Genomic DNA, 17,476 nt, shown 5'->3' on the forward strand with positions numbered 1-17,476 from the left:
GTGACCGAGGCTCCTGCCCGCCGGGTCTGTCATGACCCAGCCCCCTGATTCTGGGCGCTTGCGTGAGCTGGACGCCCCGTCTGGTTCTTCCTGCAGGCGTAAAGCGGAGGAAGACCGGATCCGCAAGGAGGAGGAGAAGGCGCGGCGGGAGCTGATCAAGCAGGAGTACCTGCGGCGGAAGCAGCAGCAGATCCTGGAGGAGCAGGGCCTGGGCAAGCCCAAGGCCAGGCCCAGGAAGCCACGGCCCAAGTCCGTCCACCGGGAGGAGCCGGGCAGCGACCCGGGGCCCAAGAGCGCCTCTCCCCGTAAGCAGGGAGGGCCGGGGGAAGGGCCGGGGGCGGCGTGCGGGCCCTGCCTCCTCTGCTCCCTGCCGCCCCTCCAGCTGTCAGCTCCCACTTCCCTTCTCCAAAGTCGGGGCTGAGCCCTGGCATCCTCAGGTGCTGAGAGGCGGCGGGCCGGCCCTTCCCAGCCCCACACAGATGGCTGGCGTGGGGGATGCGCATCTCACAGAGGCACGCCTCGTCTTGTCTCCGGCAGCTGATCACCTGAGCCGGGCCCAGTCGGGCTCCAGCCTGTCGTTGGCCTCTGCAGCGACCACAGAACCTGAGAGCGTGCACTCGGGGGGCACGCCTTCGCAGCGGTGAGCAGGCAGGGTGCCGCAGGGGTGCTATGCGGTGTGGGCAGCGGACCATCCGCTGGCCCTGGGGCAGCTCGGAGCCACGTGGGTGCCATCACAGGAGCTAATCCCTGTCGCCCGGGCTCACCCGCTGCTGAGAGGGTTCTGCGTTTGTCTTTCTCTTTCCCCATGTTCTCCCAGCCCTGGACGCGTTTTTCCTAACCGTTTAACAGTAGTAAGTTGACGACACCCTCTTTATCCGTAAACACTTGAGTGCGCGTCTCTGAGCAGGGCGCTGCCTTGTCACCACGATCATAGACCAGCCCTGCCCGTGTGTCCGCAGTCCACGCTCACCGTGGCCGGTCCCCAGTGTCCTTCTGTGAGCCTGGCCCGTGTGGGGCGCGGTCTCGCTGAGTGCTTGTGCCCGTTCCCCTGGAACAGACCCTCGCCCTCCTGTGTCTTCCCTGGGGCTGGACGCTCTGCCCAGTACGGGTCCGTTGCTTTGCTGCCCGCCCCTCAGCAGGTTTCCCGATCCGGCTCAGTCTGTGGGTTTGGCAGGAGCACCGCGAGAGGGGCGTGTGCATGTTTCAGGGCCGCCAGTCGTGTGCGCCGCCTTGATGCAGGTTAAGGTGCTGTTTCCGCAGGCACTGGCGTTTCCCTTTGTGACAAGGAGTGAATCAGGACTCCGCCCGCCAGGCTCCTCCTTCCCCCTGGTCTGTCCCGTGTCTGACAGTAGCAGCAATGTCCGGGCCCTGCTCACCTGGCCCCACACTAGCGGGGCGGGTGCTGCCCTCCTGCTCCCCGGCGCCGCCTGAGGGTGACCCTCCCCTGCCTCGGCCCCTCGGTGCCCTGGGGTGCGTTCTTTGTGCCCTGATGCCGTGCTCCCCGCCGCTGCCGTGGCCGACAACCCTCCCTGTGCTGGCGGTGCTGCCTGGCCCGTTTCGGGGTGGCGTCCCACCAGCCGCTGCCATCGGGTGTGGAGCAGGTGTGCCTCCACCCTCGCATTCCCGCCCTGTCCCCTCCCCGGCAGAGTCGAGTCCCTGGAGGCCTTGCCTGTGCTGAGCCGCAACCCCAGCAGGAGCGCCGACAGAGACTGGGAGACGGCGTCCGCCGCGTCCTCACTCGCCTCCGTGGCCGAGTACACAGGTGACAGCCCTGCGCTCGGCGGGCACGGCGCGGAGGGGAGGGCACGGCGCTGGAGGGAGGGCACAGCGCTGGAGGGAGGGCACGGCGCGGAGGGGCGCGCCTTTGTCCCTGCACGGTGTCCTGGGCATGTAGGAACCCCAGGCTTTTAAGAGTTTAAAGTCCCGCTTTTGTGTTTTCTGTGTATCAAAGAAACCGAAATTAGAAAAGGAGTAAGTTATTACTTACTTTAACCTTTTCCTTAGTTTATTTAAAATCTGTAACTTAGAATTTTCTCATAGATTTGAACTGGCTGTTACTCTGCGTTTTCAGAAAGTTACGAACACTCCTAATTCAGCCTGTCAGCTGCTTGGTTTTATAAGATTGTTGGTGTGTGTGTGTGCGCGCGCGTGCCACAGATATTCACCTTGCACATCTTGGGCTGCTTCTCACAGGTCCCAAGCTGTTTAAGGAGCCCAGCAGCAAATCCAACAAGCCCATCATCCACAACGCTATATCCCATTGCTGTCTGGCAGGAAAAGTGAACGAACCTCACAAAAATTCAATATTAGAGGCAAGTATGAAAGTTTCACATCTAAGTTTTCATGTAGAGGAAGAGTATTTGTAAATGAAGGTATCCCTAGAGGGGAGAATCCTGATGGCTAACAGAAGGGGCCGCTGTCTGACATGCATGTAACCAGGTGTGGGGCACACAGTCCTGTCTGCTCACGCCGCTTGGCGTGCCCTGGCTCTCACTTTCAGCACAGCTCTGCGAAAGAGCAGACCTTGGACCAGCAGGGTGGAGGCGGCACTGGGGTCGGGCGGGGGCCTGAGGCAGGGTGGGGAACGGGAGCGGGGTGGGGCTTCTTCCAGGGAAGCCAGCAGACTTGGCACAGTGCGAGGGGGTGTCTTCGAGCGTCATAGACCGTGTCGGGGTGGAGACGGGGCCCCGGCTCTGAATTGGGGCCACTGGAGAAGTGGAAGTTTGGGCAAAATGCTGGTTATTTGTGTTCTCTTGATGCTTCCTCCCCGGGGGCCGCAGGTCTCAGTCACTCTTCATGGTGTGTGGCGGTGGCCTCAGCAGGTGGGCAGTCCAGTCGGAGGGTTCAGGTTAGGACTGGGTGCGTGCCTGTGGCCTCACAGAGGCTCCGGCGGGGGGCCCTGCTGGGGCGGGGCTCCTCTGCACACGGGTCACCAGCTCCTCAGTGGCCCTGCAGTGGGCACCCACGGGGCGTGCTGCCAGCTCCACTCAGACGTCACAGTGCGCAGACAGCCAGAGGGCGGCCCGGCCACCAGAAGCCTGTCGACAAAAGTGGTCGGATGGATTCTGACTAGGTCTGTGGTCAGACGGTGATGAATGGTCTGGAAAGAGTGGAGGGGGCAGCATGGGGCCCCAGGGCAGCTGCATCAGGCTTGTCAGCCAGCGGGGTCTCAATGGAAGGGGTCGTTGAGCAGAGGCCTGGAGTCGAGAGGGGTTCCGTGCAGGTTTGGGGGCTCCCCAGGCTCCAGGTGGGACTGATCCCCCAGTTTGGGCTGGAGCCAGGGAGCTCAGGGTCAGAGGTCAAGGGGTTGCTACCATAGGGCCTCTGTGGGGAGTGGCCACATGGGCTGCCAGTCTGGGACAGACTGAGTGAGCCTGGGGGCATGGCGGGAGGACCTGGAGACTGCTCTGCCTCCCGTTTGGCTCGTGTTCAGACGCAGCCTTTACGTTGTTGAAGTCGCTGGGATTTTGCCTTTTACTCGTAATTTTATAAATATGTGAATTTATTTAAAATAGTAGGAAGCCCATTAGATACTGAGAAGAATAGCACCTATTTGTGAAAAATCAGTTTTCTAAAAACAAAAGTAGAGTGAGGAGGGGCACCCTTTTACGTTACAGGGATCTTCTTGGCTCCTGGCTTCCCCCGCCACCACGTGCAGTCTCATGGACTGCGGGTCCTGTGACCACTGGACAGCTCCAGTGAACAGGGCGGTGGGGGCCCAGATAAGGTCTGAGAGGGACGGGGAAGCGTCCTCATGGTGAGTGGAGGCTCTCGGAGGGTGTCGGCACCCTGGACCAGGCTCAGAGAGCTGCAGGGTAGGAGGCTAAGCATTGTCAAGTGTGCGGGCGTCGGACACCATGTGTTTGCGGTAGCGACGCTCTGAGGTTGAGAGCCAGGTACGGCAGACGCCGTAACAAGGGGCGCCCGTCACCCGCTCCAGGACCTCTCTGTGACGGCGGTGGCGGGGACGCTGCTCCCGGCGTGAAGCCCCCTGTAGCGGCCGTCAGGGCTGCGTTCCCAGGGCTGCAGTCAGCGCCAGTCTAACCCCAGGCCCGCCCCCCTAGAGGGACCCTGGAGCGGGGCTGCACCCCACGCCGCTCCCCTGGCCCCCGGCTCTGTGGTCCCCTTGGCATTTGCCTCTCCTGGTGGCGTCACGTGGAGGGGCTCCTCCCAGGGCGGCCCTTGGGTGGCGTCTCTCACTAGCAGAGTGTCGTCAAGTCCATCTGAGGAGTAGCGACTGTGGCGCTTCAGTCCCTTCTACGCCTGAAGAGCGTCCCGTTCCCGTGCAGACTGGGGCTTGTCCGTCCGTCTGCTGAGGGACGTCTGGGTGGTTTCAGCCTTTGATTATTTTGAATAACGCTGCTGGAAACATCTGTGCAAAAGTTTTACATGGATGCGTGTTTTAATGTCTCCGGAGCCTGTCCATGAGAAGAGTTGCTGAGCCCCATGGTGACTCGGTGGCCAGCTCTTGAGCACCTGCCTCACTCGTTTCCACGGCAGCACCCCTCCCCCCGATCCCCCTGGCAGTGGGCAGCAGGGCCTGTTTCCCCACGCCCGCTCCAGCGCTTGCCTAGCCTGGCGGGTGTGCGGTGCTGCCCCACCGTGGCTTCTGTCCGCCTGTCCCCAGGGTCTCGTGGTGTTGAGCGTCTTGCCGTGGGATGTTTTCCCTGGAGACCTAGACCTCGTGAAACCTGGGCAGGCGGTGGTGGACAGCGCCCCACCGAGCACACTCCCCACCCCAGTGTCATGCTTCCTGGAGAGCTTGCCCCTGGGGTGGCGGTGAGCGGGCGGTGGGCGCATGGTCTGGCTATGGGGGGCTCACGCTCCGTGTCTCCCTGCTTCACGCCCTGCCCGCAGGAGTTGGAGAAGTGTGACGCCAACCACTACATCATTCTGTTCCGGGATGCCGGCTGCCAGTTCCGGGCTCTCTACTGCTACTACCCTGACACCGAGGAGATCTGCAAACTGACGGGCACTGGGCCCCGGAGCATCGCCAAGAAGATGATCGACAAGCTATACAAGTACAGCTCAGACCGGAAGCAGTTCAGCCTCATCCCGGCCAAGACCATGTCGGTCAGCGTGGACGCGCTCACCATCCACAACCACCTGTGGCAGCCCAAGCGGCCCTCGGCGCCAAAGAAGACGCAGACTCGCAAATGACCCCGGCGCGGCGGAGTCTGTGGACGCACCGGCTGGGTCGATATTTATTACTTTCTTCCTTTTGGGTACGAAGTGTGCAGAGTCACAGACGACAACAGAAAATGCCTCCCTGAGCTCCCGGCACCGGAACAGCAGGTGGAGCCGGGGCGAACCAGCCCGATCGGTCCCAGCAGTCGCCCCGTCCCTGCTGCTCGGAGGCTCCTGGCCGGGGCGTGTCCCAGAGCTGCCGGCAGCGGCGTCCTTTTACTTGAAGCTCTCCTTCAGTGTAAATTAAATTGATCTCCTTTGCTTCCTCGCCTCCCACCTCACCCCTTTTTGCACATGACCTGACCCTCCGCTCTTGCTGGCTGGCTGTGATCTTGTGGGATCACAGGACTGTGACTTGGTCTCGGGTCAGGGTGTTTGAATGTCTGTAGGAAAGGAGTTCATGGTGGGGAGTTGTTTTCATTTGAGAAATTGTATAATATTTATTGATTGTGTCTACTGCCAACGTTTATATCCAATTCTAAGATTTCTGGGGAAAAAAAAAAATTCTTGTTTCTTGCTGCTCAGAAAAAGTTTACTGAAAATAGCAGTTCACTAAAAGCACTGACGTCTGCAGTCTGTCTTCTGCTGGAATAACGTTTACAAGTGCGGAGGGCTCTCCCGCCACGCAGTCACCAGGGAGGCACACAGCTCTCTGCTGGCATCCACCCGGCTGGAGGCAGGCGAGCCGAGCCCACAGCCCTCTCCTGGTACGTTGTGGGTAGCACGCCCGTGATTGTTCACTTTAATAAAGACAGATTTTTTGGTAAAGTAGAATATTTTTTACTCTGAGCATGTTTCTCTTAAAAAGGTGATGATGCACTTAAGCTGACAGTTCTTTCTAGTGTTTTTATCACGTCCTCACTCGTCCTGTCCCGAGCCTGGCTTCCGGAAGAGCTTCGGGCCCGCTGGGGAGCTTGTGGTTCTCCTTGTCGACGGAGTGTTTGGTCACATCGCTTGTTCAAACACAAAATGGTCGTTGGCAGCTGTCCGGGAACCACAAGTCCACGGGACGCTCCGGTCCCCCCGCCTGATGGTCGGCCTAGTGGTGCTTCTCGGGACCAGACCTTCTGGCCCGGCCTGCACACGTGCTGCCCGTGCGACTGACCCGACTGCCGGGACATTCTGGAGTCACATATTTAGTTTTGCACATATTTTTTTTTTTCTTGGGAGTGTTACTTGAATCTATCTCAAAACTGCAGAAAGAAAAAAACACTAAAGCTTGATGGAGAGAAAAAGTTAAAACCCGTAAACTGGTAATTTCCGATGAAAAGGGGAGTGACCGTGTCCACGAGGGCGGAGGGGACACGGCGGCCTCACCCTGCCCGGTTGGGTCGTCTGTAAATAGGTAGACCTGTGCGGTTTCTCCAGTGCTGAGTATTAAAACAGTCCTGAGTGAGCTTCCTGTTACATGCCGTTCACACGTGTGCTTTATTTCTCACTGTATGTTTGAGAATTATATTATTATATTTATTTTAAGAAAGCACTAAAATGTAATAAAGTAATTAACTAATTTGCTTTTTATGACCATGTTTGTGTGAGGTGGTCATGGCTGGTTCTGTGGGTCAGCGTCCCCACTCCGCACTGTGGAGAAGTTTCCAGTGGATTCTAGCTAACTTCCCTCTTATCAAGAGAAGACGCCCTTCCAGGCTCTTCCTTGATGAAGCCAGAACCCATGACATTCCGAGCACACTCACAGCAGTCCTGCTGGAGTCAGAGGCAGTGGAAGGTTTTCAGGGAAGACTGAGGTGCTTTGGCCCCTGGGCCGGATGTCCCAGGCCTGCCTAACCTCTGGGCAAACTCTGGGTCTCCTGACGTGGTCAGTCGGCTAGGGGGCATCGTGGGGGTTGTTCCCATGCTGGGCGCCCTCTGCCAAGCTCAGCGAGCACCCGTGGCACCATGGCCCCTGGGTGCTCAGCTGGGCCTGCGCTTGGGACGTGGGGCCGGATGTGCCCCTTGGGCCCCCTGTGTGTTGCAGCGAGGGTCTGACGTGTTTCCGTGGTGGGGATTTTCGTCTCTCTTGGCTTCGGTGGTGAAGTTGTCGCTTCTGCCCCTGGGACTGGGCTGCACGCACCCTGCAGACGTTCCGCCCTCCAGGGCAGCTGCACGTTTGTCTTGTTCTTAGCACGGAGGGCCGGGCATCCCTTCCTTGCCCTGCAGAGTTCCAACCCGCCACCTGTCTAGGCAGGTGAGGAGGTTCGCGTGTGAGTCCTTGGCTGGGACCTGGGATGCCCACAGCCCAGGTGAAACGGGTGAGTGAGCCACTTACTTTATAAATACACGTGCAGAGGCGTTAATTTATTTCTACACAGGCTTGTACACACCAGACGAAGGCTGTCTTCCTGTGTGTCCTTTGACTTTGCACGTCATCGCAGATCCATGTCTGATCGGGCTGTTTGGGCCCAAACTCTGTTCTCTGGCACATGGAAAAGTAGCATAATTCCAAATTTACATCTGCGTTACACGTTTTTTTTTTTTGGTGTTGTCTTTTGTTATTTTTGGTTGCACAGCTTGAGGGATCCCAGTTCCCCGACCAGGGATTGAATCCGTGCCCCCTGCAGTGGAAGTACAGAGTCCCAACCCCTGGACCGCCAGGGGAATCCCTAGGTTGTACATCTGTTCCTTAAAACTGGGTGTTACTTGGTGGGGAAAAAGTTACCTGAAATCTCCTGTCAAGATGAACTCAGATAACCTTTCGTAATTGACGCCAACCTACTTGGCGAAAGGCAGGTTGGCTTCTGAGGAGCGGGTGTGGGCGGCCTCAAAGCAGCTCTTCTCCCAATTCGTGTTCTTAATTTCTGGCGGAGGGGCAGACGGGCCGGGCTGCTGCGTCAGGGTCACAGCCAAGCCCGTCAGTGTGGGTTGGGGGCAGAGCGCTTCACGGTGGCATCTTGCCAGGCTGGGTCTCAGGTCGGGGCTGTCTCAGGCTGCGCCCCACGGGCCTGGCATTGCCAGCAGAGTCGTGTTGCATTTTCTCTCTTTCGGGGTCTCTGTGCCAGGGCCCAAGCTGTGGATCCCATTGAGGTCTTGGGGTGTGAGGTCTCGGGGTGGAACTTGCCCCAGGAAGACGCTTGTCTCCTGGCTCCCTCCCGCTTCCTGTGCTCAGCCAGCTGAGGGGTCTATGTGTTCCCTCTTCTTTAGAAAGAGCAAGTTACCGTTTTCCAAGTTACTCTCTAAATAGTGAGGAAAAGCCACTTTGGCGGGAATGAATGATAAAGTGTAGTAAACCATACAGTCTGATCTCCACGTCTTCACGCCCATATGTAACTTGTGAGAGGTGGTTTCAGGGGAGCCCTTCTTGGCCGTGAGTTTGGGGTTGCTCCTAGTAGAGAGAGAGCAACAGCACAAAACCCGACTCTCCCATGACAGTGAAGGCTATAGACTGGCGGTGTTACGAAGGTCGGAAGCTAACACACTTGCAAGCTCGTGTCTGGGCTTGTGTTTTCATCTGGTGACTGCGGGTCTCAGCTGCACTCGGCCAGGCTACGTGGTTCCAGCCCGAGCGTGCTGCCTGGGGTTGGGGCTGCTGAGACGTACTGTCGGGCATCTATCTGTACACACGTTCCACGTTTATAGCTTGAGATGCTCTGTGATGTGACTGGTTAAATTGACATGCGTGCTGCTCTAGGGACCAAGCTTTGCGACGGGACTCGCATGCCCCAGACGATGCCTGTTCTTTGCTCATTCTGGTCGGGGGCCCGTGGTGGAGGCTTGTGAGCATCCAGGAGGTGTCAGCAGCAGTGCCAGGCAGGCTGAAGCATCAAGGTTTTGGTTTTTTTTTTCCTAATTCTCAACATTTTTTCTTATATTTTGCATTTTTTTCCCTTTCAGCTATCAATTCATTACTTTTTAAATCTATTTTTAAATTTTTAATTACAGAATAATTATTTTACAATGTTGTGGTGATTTCTGCCAGACACCAACATGAACCGGCCATACCTTCCGTTTTTGATTTTTCATACATTCCTTTTTGTTTTGTTCCACTTTGGCTGTGTGGCATGTGGGATCCCAGCTCCCCGACCAGGAATCAAACTCCCCTGCAAGGGAAGTGTGGAATCCTAACCACTAGACCACCAGGGAAGTCCCAGGACTTGAATTTAGTGTTTTTATGTTCAACCATTTGTCTCCAGTTAAACTGATAAATCTCTCTAGTCTCTTATTTTGTAAGAAATGATTTTTGGGGGGCCTTTTTTTATTCCAGGTGTTAAATTTTCATTGTGTAAAATCCTTGTTCTTTTTTTTTAAATTGAAGTAGAACATACCTACAGAAAAGTAATGAATTGCATGCACAGAACTTGATATAAAGTTTGACTGTTTATTCTCATTTTAAAATGAGTGGTTCTCAGCACTTGCCAACAAAGTCACCCCTAGAGGTTTTGCTTCTACATTATGTTGACATTTGGTCCCGTTTTATTAGTAGGAGTTGGTTAGCTGAAGCATGAGATGATGGAGGGGGAAAGCAGCCGTTTGCTGCGTGAAGTACACCCTTATTTTCGTGTCTGTCTTCACACCGGCCTGCTCAGCTTGTGGGTGCTGAGATGCCTCATCCAGGGGTTGGTCGGTGCACCAGTGGGGCAGTCCCCCTGGGGCGGGTTCCACAAGCTTCCAGCGTTAGGTGTCACTCAGCTGCTGCGGGAGAGTGTGCGCCAGGCGTCCCCTGGGCTCCCTGTCCTGGAGCCTCTAGACTGCTGACGGAAGGACTCATGCTCACTGGTCTAAGGCGTCCTGAAGTTTAAGACACCAGTGTTTTGTGTCGCCAAGAGAAGCCCTGCCGTGTGACTGTGTCATGTCATTGTCGGGGAGACACCCTGATCTCAGGCTCAGGTGTGTCTGGGGGAGGAGGCTCGGGGTGGTGTCCATGCAAGGAGACCCGGTAGACCGATGAATAAAACTAGATTTCTCTGCATCAAAACCTGACCAGAGGCCCAGAAACAGAAAACTACGGTCCAGTTCCTGCTGCCGAGCATAATGTGTCCAAACCCTGGGATAAAAATGTCAGGGGAACCCAGACGAAGACATCAGGCTCCACAGCACAGAACAGGAAGAAACGTTCAGCGTGAGGACACAGCAGTGCAATTTACGTGGCGAGCCAAAGAGGAACACCAGGGGTAGAAACAAGCTGACCACACTCGGCGTGTGTTATCCAGGATGAAAAGTGCGGCGGCTAGAATCCTCACACTCTGATAACACTCAGCAGAGATTTCCAGCAGACCCCACCTTAACAGGGAAGCGCTGGGAGCGTCCCCCGTTAGGTCAGGGTGGAGCCCGGGTCGCTGGAGGCCAGACTCAGTAGCCAAGGTTCTCCTGGATATCTGAGTTGTCATAATAAGGCATCAGGATTAAAGACAGGAAAAGAAATGCCCTAACGGTCTTCAGTAGCAGAGACATGAAGGTCCGCCTAGAAAGGCGGAGAACAGGTAGCGAGTGTTGGCACCACCATGCAAGCCAGAGCGCTCCCAGACCAGCAGGTGCATTGGGCAAGGGTGGCCACAGGAAGCTGGTCGCTTAGAGTGTCCCCCCAGAGGTGTGACAGCGGAGGTTCAGTCTCCAGCTGTGCAGATGGACCTCCACCACATGCCAAGTCCCCAGGGGCCTTTCTAGGGGGTCTCATCTGCTGATTCAGGGCTGGGCGCTGGGGACCCAGGACAAGGAGCCCTGAACATGGTGCCTGCTGTCACTCTCTCTTCTGGGCTCAGACGGACTCCAGGGCCCCAGCGGGTGAGCAGGGCCACGGGCCCCCACATGGACTGCAGCCCCCTCCACAGGGTTGGAGGCCCGCCAGGGTGTGTTGCAGGGAGCCCTTCCCATGGGACTGAGCCCGTGGGTCCTGGGGTCTCAGAGCAGATCAAGGTTGGGGGGGTTCTGCTCCTTCCTCCAGCTCAGGTCGGCACCTCCATTCCTCGGAGGGCCCTCGGTGGGTGCACGGTGGGCTCACCCAGAACCCCGTGGCTGTCCTGTTGTGTCGCTGGGCATCCCCTGACGTAGAGGAGGGTGAGCATTTTAGAGGTTGACAGCCCGCTTGCGCTTCCTTTCTGGGAAATTCTTGGGGTTTCCTTTGCCCACTTGCAATTAGGCTGCTTTAACTGGGTGGCTCTTTCCTACTGATGCACAGAAACTTTTAAAATAGTCTAGACAGGGCTTTCCTGGTGGCTCAAATGGTAAAGGGTCCGCCTGCAATGTGGGAGACCTGGGTTTGAACCCTGGGCTGGGAAGATCCCCTGGAGAAGCGGATGGCTGCCCACTGCAGTGTTGTCGCTTGGAGACTCCCATGGACAGAGGAGCCTGGTGGGCTACAGTCCACGGGGTCGCACAGAGATGGACACGACTGAGCGACTGAAAACAGACAGGAGCATTTCCTTATATGCAGAGCGTGTGTGCTGAGTCGTGGCTCTTTTTTTTTCTTTTTGCCATGCCACATGGCTTGTGGGATCTCAGTTCCCCAACCAGGAACTGAACTTGGGCCATGGCAATGATAGAGTGAAGAGGAACTAAACAGCCTCTTGATGAGGTTGAAAGAGGAGAGTGAAAAAGCTGGCTTCAAAGTCAACATTTGAAAAATGTTGAGCTTAATCGTGGCATCCAGTCCCATCATTTCACGGCAAACTGAAGGGGAAAAAGTGGAAGCAGTGACAGATTTTATTTTGTTGGGCTCCAAAATCACCAGACAGTGACTGCAGGCATGAAATTAAAACACGATCGTTCCTTGGAAGAAAAGCTGTGACAAACCTAGTGAAAATAAAAGTGAAAGTGAAAGATGCTCAGTCATGTCCGACTCTTTGTGACCCCAGGGACGTCCATGGGATTCTCCAGGCCAGAACACTAGAGTGGGTAGGCGTAGCCGTTCCCTTCTCCAGGGGATCTTCCCGACCCAGGAATCGAACCGGGGTCTCCTGCATTGCAGGTGGAGTCTTTACCAACTGAGCTATCAGGGACAAACCTAGACAGCGTATCAAAAAGCAGAGACATCACTTTTCCTAACAAAGGTCCATCTAGTCAAAGCTGTGGTTTTTCCAGTAGTCATGTATGGATGTGAGAGTTGGACCATAAAGAAGGCTGAACGCTGAAGAATTAATGCTTTTGAATTGTGGTGCTGGAGAAGACTCTTGAAAGTCCCTTGAACTGCAAGGAGATCCAACCAGTCAATCCTAAAGCAGATCAGTCCTGGGTATTCATTGGAAGGACTGATGTTGAAGCTCCAATACTTTGGCCACCTGATGTGTAAAGCCGACTCCTTGGAAAAGACCCTGATGCTGGGAAAGCCTGAAGGCGGGAGGAGAAGGGGCGACAGAGGATGAGATGGCTGGATGGCATCACCGACTCAACAGACACAACTTTGAGCAAACTCCGGGAGACAGTGAAGGACAGGGGAGCCTGGCGTGCTGCAGTCCACGGGGTCGCAAAGAGTCAGACACAACTGAGCGACTGAACAACAGCATGGTAATGAAAGCCCAGAACCCTAACCGCTAGACCACCGGGGAACTCTGTGGCTTTTTTTTAACTGTTACTCTTGGTATTTGGAATATAACCCCTTCTCTTGGTGTTTACAATTGCTGTTTTCTTGGTTAGAGATGAATGCGGCATATTTCCATGTCTTTGTTGGTCATCTTGTTTTTCTTTTGTGAAATGTCTCAAGTGTTCTGCTTCTTTTTCCTTAAAATACATATTCTGTATATTAGTTATCTTATGCCTCCAGAGCTCTGCACTCTCTTGATGGAGCTGTGATGAGCAGAGGTTCTAGACTTCTTTGGCTCCCCATCCACCTCAGCCCCTCTTCCTGAGGACCCAGGCTCAGCACCAGCTCTTGGGGGAGGCCCTGGGGGAGGGTTCCCCTGGGAAGACCCCCAGTCCACCCTGTGCAGCAGGATAGCCGGGAACCAGCCACAGGGGTTGCCTCAGCACTGAGGGGGCCGATGGGCTCCCCGTGGCCCCTCCGTCCAGACACCTGGAGCTGCTGGGCTGAAGCCCCGGGCACCAAGCTGGGCTGGAGAGGGGCTATGGATGCTGAAAGCGAGTCTGCAGTCCCTGCCTGGCATCCCAGGGGCTGTGGCCTGGGACCTTGGGACAGTCGGGGCAGCAGGAAGGCTCCCTGGGTGAGCTGTTCTCCCCTGCAGAGCCCTGGAGATAATGGGGGTCCCAGCCAGAGAAGGGATCTGCAGGGGCTGGGTGGTCTCCAGGGACGTGCCCAGGGCTGGAATGGAGGTCTACTCTGAACCCACGTGGTCACCTAGAACTTGGGGGGCTGGAGTGGAGCAGTCCTGGGTAAAGATTTTTACCTGCTTTTTCTGGGCATCCCTGAGTCCTCCAAGACCACCCTGCTTGGCACTCAAGCTTCCACTGACTTCACTGGGCCTGAACATGGCCTTGGTCAGCTGGCTGCCCTGGAGAACTCCGCCCCTGGAGGCCCCAGCCAAGCCTCTCAAGCCCCATGGGGGGCGAGGCTGGTGGTAGGGCAGTGGGCTGAGGTCCCGGACTGCATGCCTGTGTGCGCCCAGCCCAGCCAGCATGCCTGTCTGGCACCAGGGACACAGCCCTGCCCGACCCACGGGAAGCTGTAGCTCACCGATCTCACAAGAAAATGCTGCAATTCCTGAGACGCACACCCGTCAGGGGGCTCAGCTGCCAAGGGTCCTGACCCGAACTTGAGCCCCCAGAGGGAGAAGGCACCTTTGAGACCATTGGTCTGGACTGGGGTGAAGACAAGATGTGAATGTCATGGGGGTGCCTGCTTTGTGGTCGTGTGAACTCCTGCCCAGCAACTGAGCCCGTGTCCATGGTGGGTGGGCCAGCATCCTCCCGAGGCTGGGCCTCTGAGGGGCTCTCTGCTGCCTAGGGGGCCGGGGGACTGGGGGTGGGGTGGCCTGTGCCCTGCTCCTGACTGTGCTGCGCATACCTTGTCCCTTTTTCTGCCTGCTCTGCTTTTAATAAGCGCTTGATATGATTCCATCTCCTTTTGTCTCCCAGCTACTGAACGCACTTCTGAGATTCTGGGTGGGTGCCCTGAGTCTGTTCACACCTGCTCCATGTCCATCCATAAATGCTCAGCTCCGGGGGGAGGCGAATGGGCACCTCAGGGCTGGCGTTCCTAGGCCACGTCATGTCACAAGCCACAACAGCCTGCTTGTCGCTGGTGCCGTTGTTGTGACCAGCATTCTACAGGAATTAAAAATCAGAGGTGTCTCTCTCATTTTATATGTCTGAAAACCTGTCAAAACATTGAGATATGTCTTCTGCCAGTCCGGTTAGGATGCCTGGATTCAGTCTCAGGACTTTGCTGAAGCCTCTGCAGGTGGCAATGGGTGTGAGAAAGCGTCTGGGTGTTGAGCGCGTCTGGTTGAGAGCGTGGCTGGGTCTGAGCGCCTCTGTGTTTGAGAGCGTCTGGGTGAGAGTGTGTCCGGGTGTGAGTGGGTGAGAGTGCGTCTGGGTGTGAGTGCCTCTGGGTGTGAGTGCATCTGGGTGTGAGCGCATCTGGGTGTGAGCGCGTCTGCTGTGAGCGCGTCTGGGTGTGAGTGCGTCTGGGTGTGAGCGCGTCTGGGTGAGAGCACGTCTGGGTGAGAGCGCGTCTGCTGTGAGCACGTCTGGGTGAGAGCGCGCCTCGGTGTGAGCACGTCTTGGTGTGAGTGCGTCTGGGTGTGAGCGCTTCTGCTGTGAGCACGTCTGCTGTGAGCGCGTCTGGGTGAGAGCACGTCTGGGTGAGTGCGTCTGGGTGTGAGCACGTCTGGGTGTGAGTGCATCTGCTGTGAGCGCGTCTGGGTGAGCGCGTCTGGGTGTGAGCGCGTCTGCTGTGAGCACGTCTGGGTGTGAGCACATCTGCTGTGAGCGCGTCTGGGTGAGAGCGTGTCTGGGTGAGCGCGTGTCTGGGTGAGTGCGTCTGGTGTGAGCGCGTCTGGTGTGAGCGCGTCTGTTGTGAGTGCGTGTGGTGTGAGCTTGTCTGGTGTGAGCGCGTCTGGGTGTGAGCACATCTGGTGTGAGCGAGTCTGGGTGTGAGCGTGTATCTGGGTGTGAGCATGTCTGGGTGTGAGCGCATCTGGGTGTGAGAGTGTGTGTGTGAGCACGTCTGGTGTGAGCACGTCTGGTGTGAGCACCTCTGGTGTGAGCACGTCTGGGTGTGAGAGCATCTGGGTGTGAGAGTGTGTCTGTGTGAGTGCGTCTGGTGTGAGCGCCTCTGGGTGTGAGCGCATCTGGTGTGAGGGTGTATGGGTGTGAGCGCATCTGGGTGTGAGCGTGTCTGGTGTGAGCGCCTCTGGGTTTGAAGCGCCTCTTGGTGTGAGCGCTTCTGGGTGAGAGCGCGTCTGGGTGTGAGAGTGTGTTGGGTGTGAGTGCGTCTGACCCAGAGGAGACCCCATTCCTCACTGCCCATCCTGTGCACCCACACTCAAGCAGGCACCTCCAGGGATCCCAGTCGGATGCCGTCTCCCCAGTGGGGTACCGAGGGGCTGCAGCCCCTCCTGGATGGAGACCCCACTCCAGGGCCAAGAAGGTCTCCTTGGTCTCCACTCCTGCAGGGGTCTCCTCCCCTTGGGGAGCTGGCACGTGGGTGCCAGAAGAGGTGGTAGGTGCGCAAGGGAACAGCCACCGGCAGGCCCCTGGGAGCCACTGACAGCCCACGTGGATGGGCCCTGGCCCCAGAGGCCACCTGAGCCCATATCAACAGCCTGTCGCCCCGTTGAGGGCCCCTGAGTTTCCCCTCCTTGACCAGACACCCTTCCTGACCACCGCCCAGCCTGCACTGTCCCAGCAGCTCCTCCCACCCTGGGTGTGGAGACCCTCTCTAGGTGGGAGGATCCCGAGAAGCCAGTGGGGGGTGAGCTGGACGTGGGGCCTTGACCTGGGAAGGGGAGGGCCGCCCTGAGTCATATCCCTCCCTGGGGGCAGGCCACTCCAGCTGCTGTGTGGCCTGGAGCCACACCACCCGGGGGCTGGGTTGGTCCTTCCCCTGCCAGACTCTTGGGGGTACTCTGTACGAGCAAGAGCCCCCAGCTAGAACCAACAGGGGTGTCTTTGTGCTGGAGAGGCGCACAGACCTGTCCCAGGGCTCGGCCGGGCTCCAGGGAGCCCTCCTGGAACCCCTGCCTCCAGCTGACTTGCTTTCTGCTTTTGGGAAGGACCTGGGCCAGCTGCATTTTGGGGGCTTCCCTGTGGGGGTCCCAGGGGTGGTTCCTAACCCTTGGGTGGCTGGGGCAGACCCAGGCCCAGAGCATGCAACCATGGAGTGAATGCCTCACGAGGGCACCTCCTGTCTGCAGAGTGCATCCATTTAATGGAAGTTTCCAGCTCTGAGCGTGCAAACCTGGCAGCAACAGTCACAAAGGAGCCGAGCTGATGCCCGGGGCCCCTCCCTTGATAAGGAGAAGCCCCTGTCCTGGAGGCGCGGGCCGGCAGCCCAGCGGCTGCGTTGTGCTTCAGATTTCTCGTTGAAAATGGTATCAGATGGTGCGGCTGCAAAAGTTCAGCATAAAAATAGAGGAAAAGGCAGTCGTCCCAGTCTCTTCCAAAGTCATGCGCCGCGGGATCCCCAGTGCACGGCAGGGCCCCACCCTGACGCTTCTCCAGAGCCCGTCCTGCTGCGGCCAGGGGCTTGGCCAAGCTGAAGACCCTCTTGTTTTCCATTTCCTTCTCAAATGAGTGCACAGGGGACCCAGGCGAGAAGCGCGGCCCCCCACCCCATGGCTTGGCCAAGAGCCACAGGCTAGACTGGTCCATGGCTGAGGAAACATGGCGAGTTCAGGCAGGAGCGTCCCTCTCCTGTCGCGGCGTGAGCCCCCGGCCTGGGCACCCGTCCAATCCACCCCAGCCTCACCCCGCGGTCCAGCCCGGCTCCTCTCCCTCCGCCGTGGCCAGATCCGGTCACGAGTTGCGGTGCGTTTGTGCGAAGGATCAGGGTTGTATAGATTTGTAAAAACAGGTTAAAAAGTCTTCCCGCCGGTGTCCGGTAGTGCCCAGGGCAGCCCAAGCCCTCACCCGGCTAAGGTCCGCTTCCTCTGGCCCAGTCCCGGGAGCATCTTGGGGTTGGGCGCCGGGCAGGGCCCAGGGCTCACACATCATGGGCTCGCGGACTCCGCAAGGTGATCAGAGCTGTGTCTCGTCCCGCGTCTCAGGGTTGCAGGAGGCCAGTTTGTTGCTGCAACTGTTCTTCCGGCTCTGGGAGCTGCTGGCCACGTGGGCCAAGGGGTCGGAGCGGATTAGATATCTGTGGGAAGGGCGGAGGGCCCTGGCATCACGGTTTGCCCAGAAGGCCAGGTTGGATACCCATGTGGGTGCGCAGTACCAGTCCATGTGGCGAAGGGCAGGTGTC

The 17,476-nt window shown here is 57.5% G+C and overlaps 2 protein-coding genes across 5 annotated transcripts in view; one reads left to right on the top strand and one right to left on the bottom strand.

Moving 5' to 3' along the window:
• Positions 1 to 6,702, top strand: part of CAMSAP1 (calmodulin regulated spectrin associated protein 1) — a 44,257-nt gene extending 37,555 nt beyond the window's left edge. For 2 of the 3 annotated variants that reach the window (XM_055399523.2, XM_055399524.2), the window contains 5 exons: positions 97 to 305; positions 538 to 640; positions 1,647 to 1,762; positions 2,194 to 2,312; positions 4,858 to 6,702. In XM_055399523.2, coding sequence (XP_055255498.1) covers positions 97 to 305; positions 538 to 640; positions 1,647 to 1,762; positions 2,194 to 2,312; positions 4,858 to 5,160 — 850 coding nt within the window. In that variant the 3' untranslated portion in view covers positions 5,161 to 6,702. Of the gene's footprint in view, positions 1 to 96; positions 306 to 411; positions 641 to 1,646; positions 1,763 to 2,193; positions 2,313 to 4,857 lie in introns of all 3 variants that reach the window. The other variant, XM_055399522.2, reaches the window with a different exon arrangement.
• Positions 6,703 to 16,336: 9,634 nt separating this feature from the next.
• The window catches only part of KCNT1 (potassium sodium-activated channel subfamily T member 1), a 60,331-nt gene continuing 59,191 nt past the window's right edge, over positions 16,337 to 17,476 (bottom strand). Inside the window, exon 31 of one of the 2 annotated variants that reach the window (XM_055400699.2) lies at positions 16,337 to 17,371. In XM_055400699.2, the coding sequence (XP_055256674.1) occupies positions 17,251 to 17,371 (121 nt within the window). In that variant the 3' untranslated portion in view covers positions 16,337 to 17,250. The remainder of the gene's footprint in view (positions 17,372 to 17,476) is intronic. The other variant, XM_088841044.1, reaches the window with a different exon arrangement.

This window comes from Moschus berezovskii, chromosome 11 (assembly GCF_049115385.1).
Source record: "Moschus berezovskii isolate FMDL1 chromosome 11, NW_MosBer_1.0, whole genome shotgun sequence".
NCBI lineage: Eukaryota > Metazoa > Chordata > Mammalia > Artiodactyla > Moschidae > Moschus > Moschus berezovskii.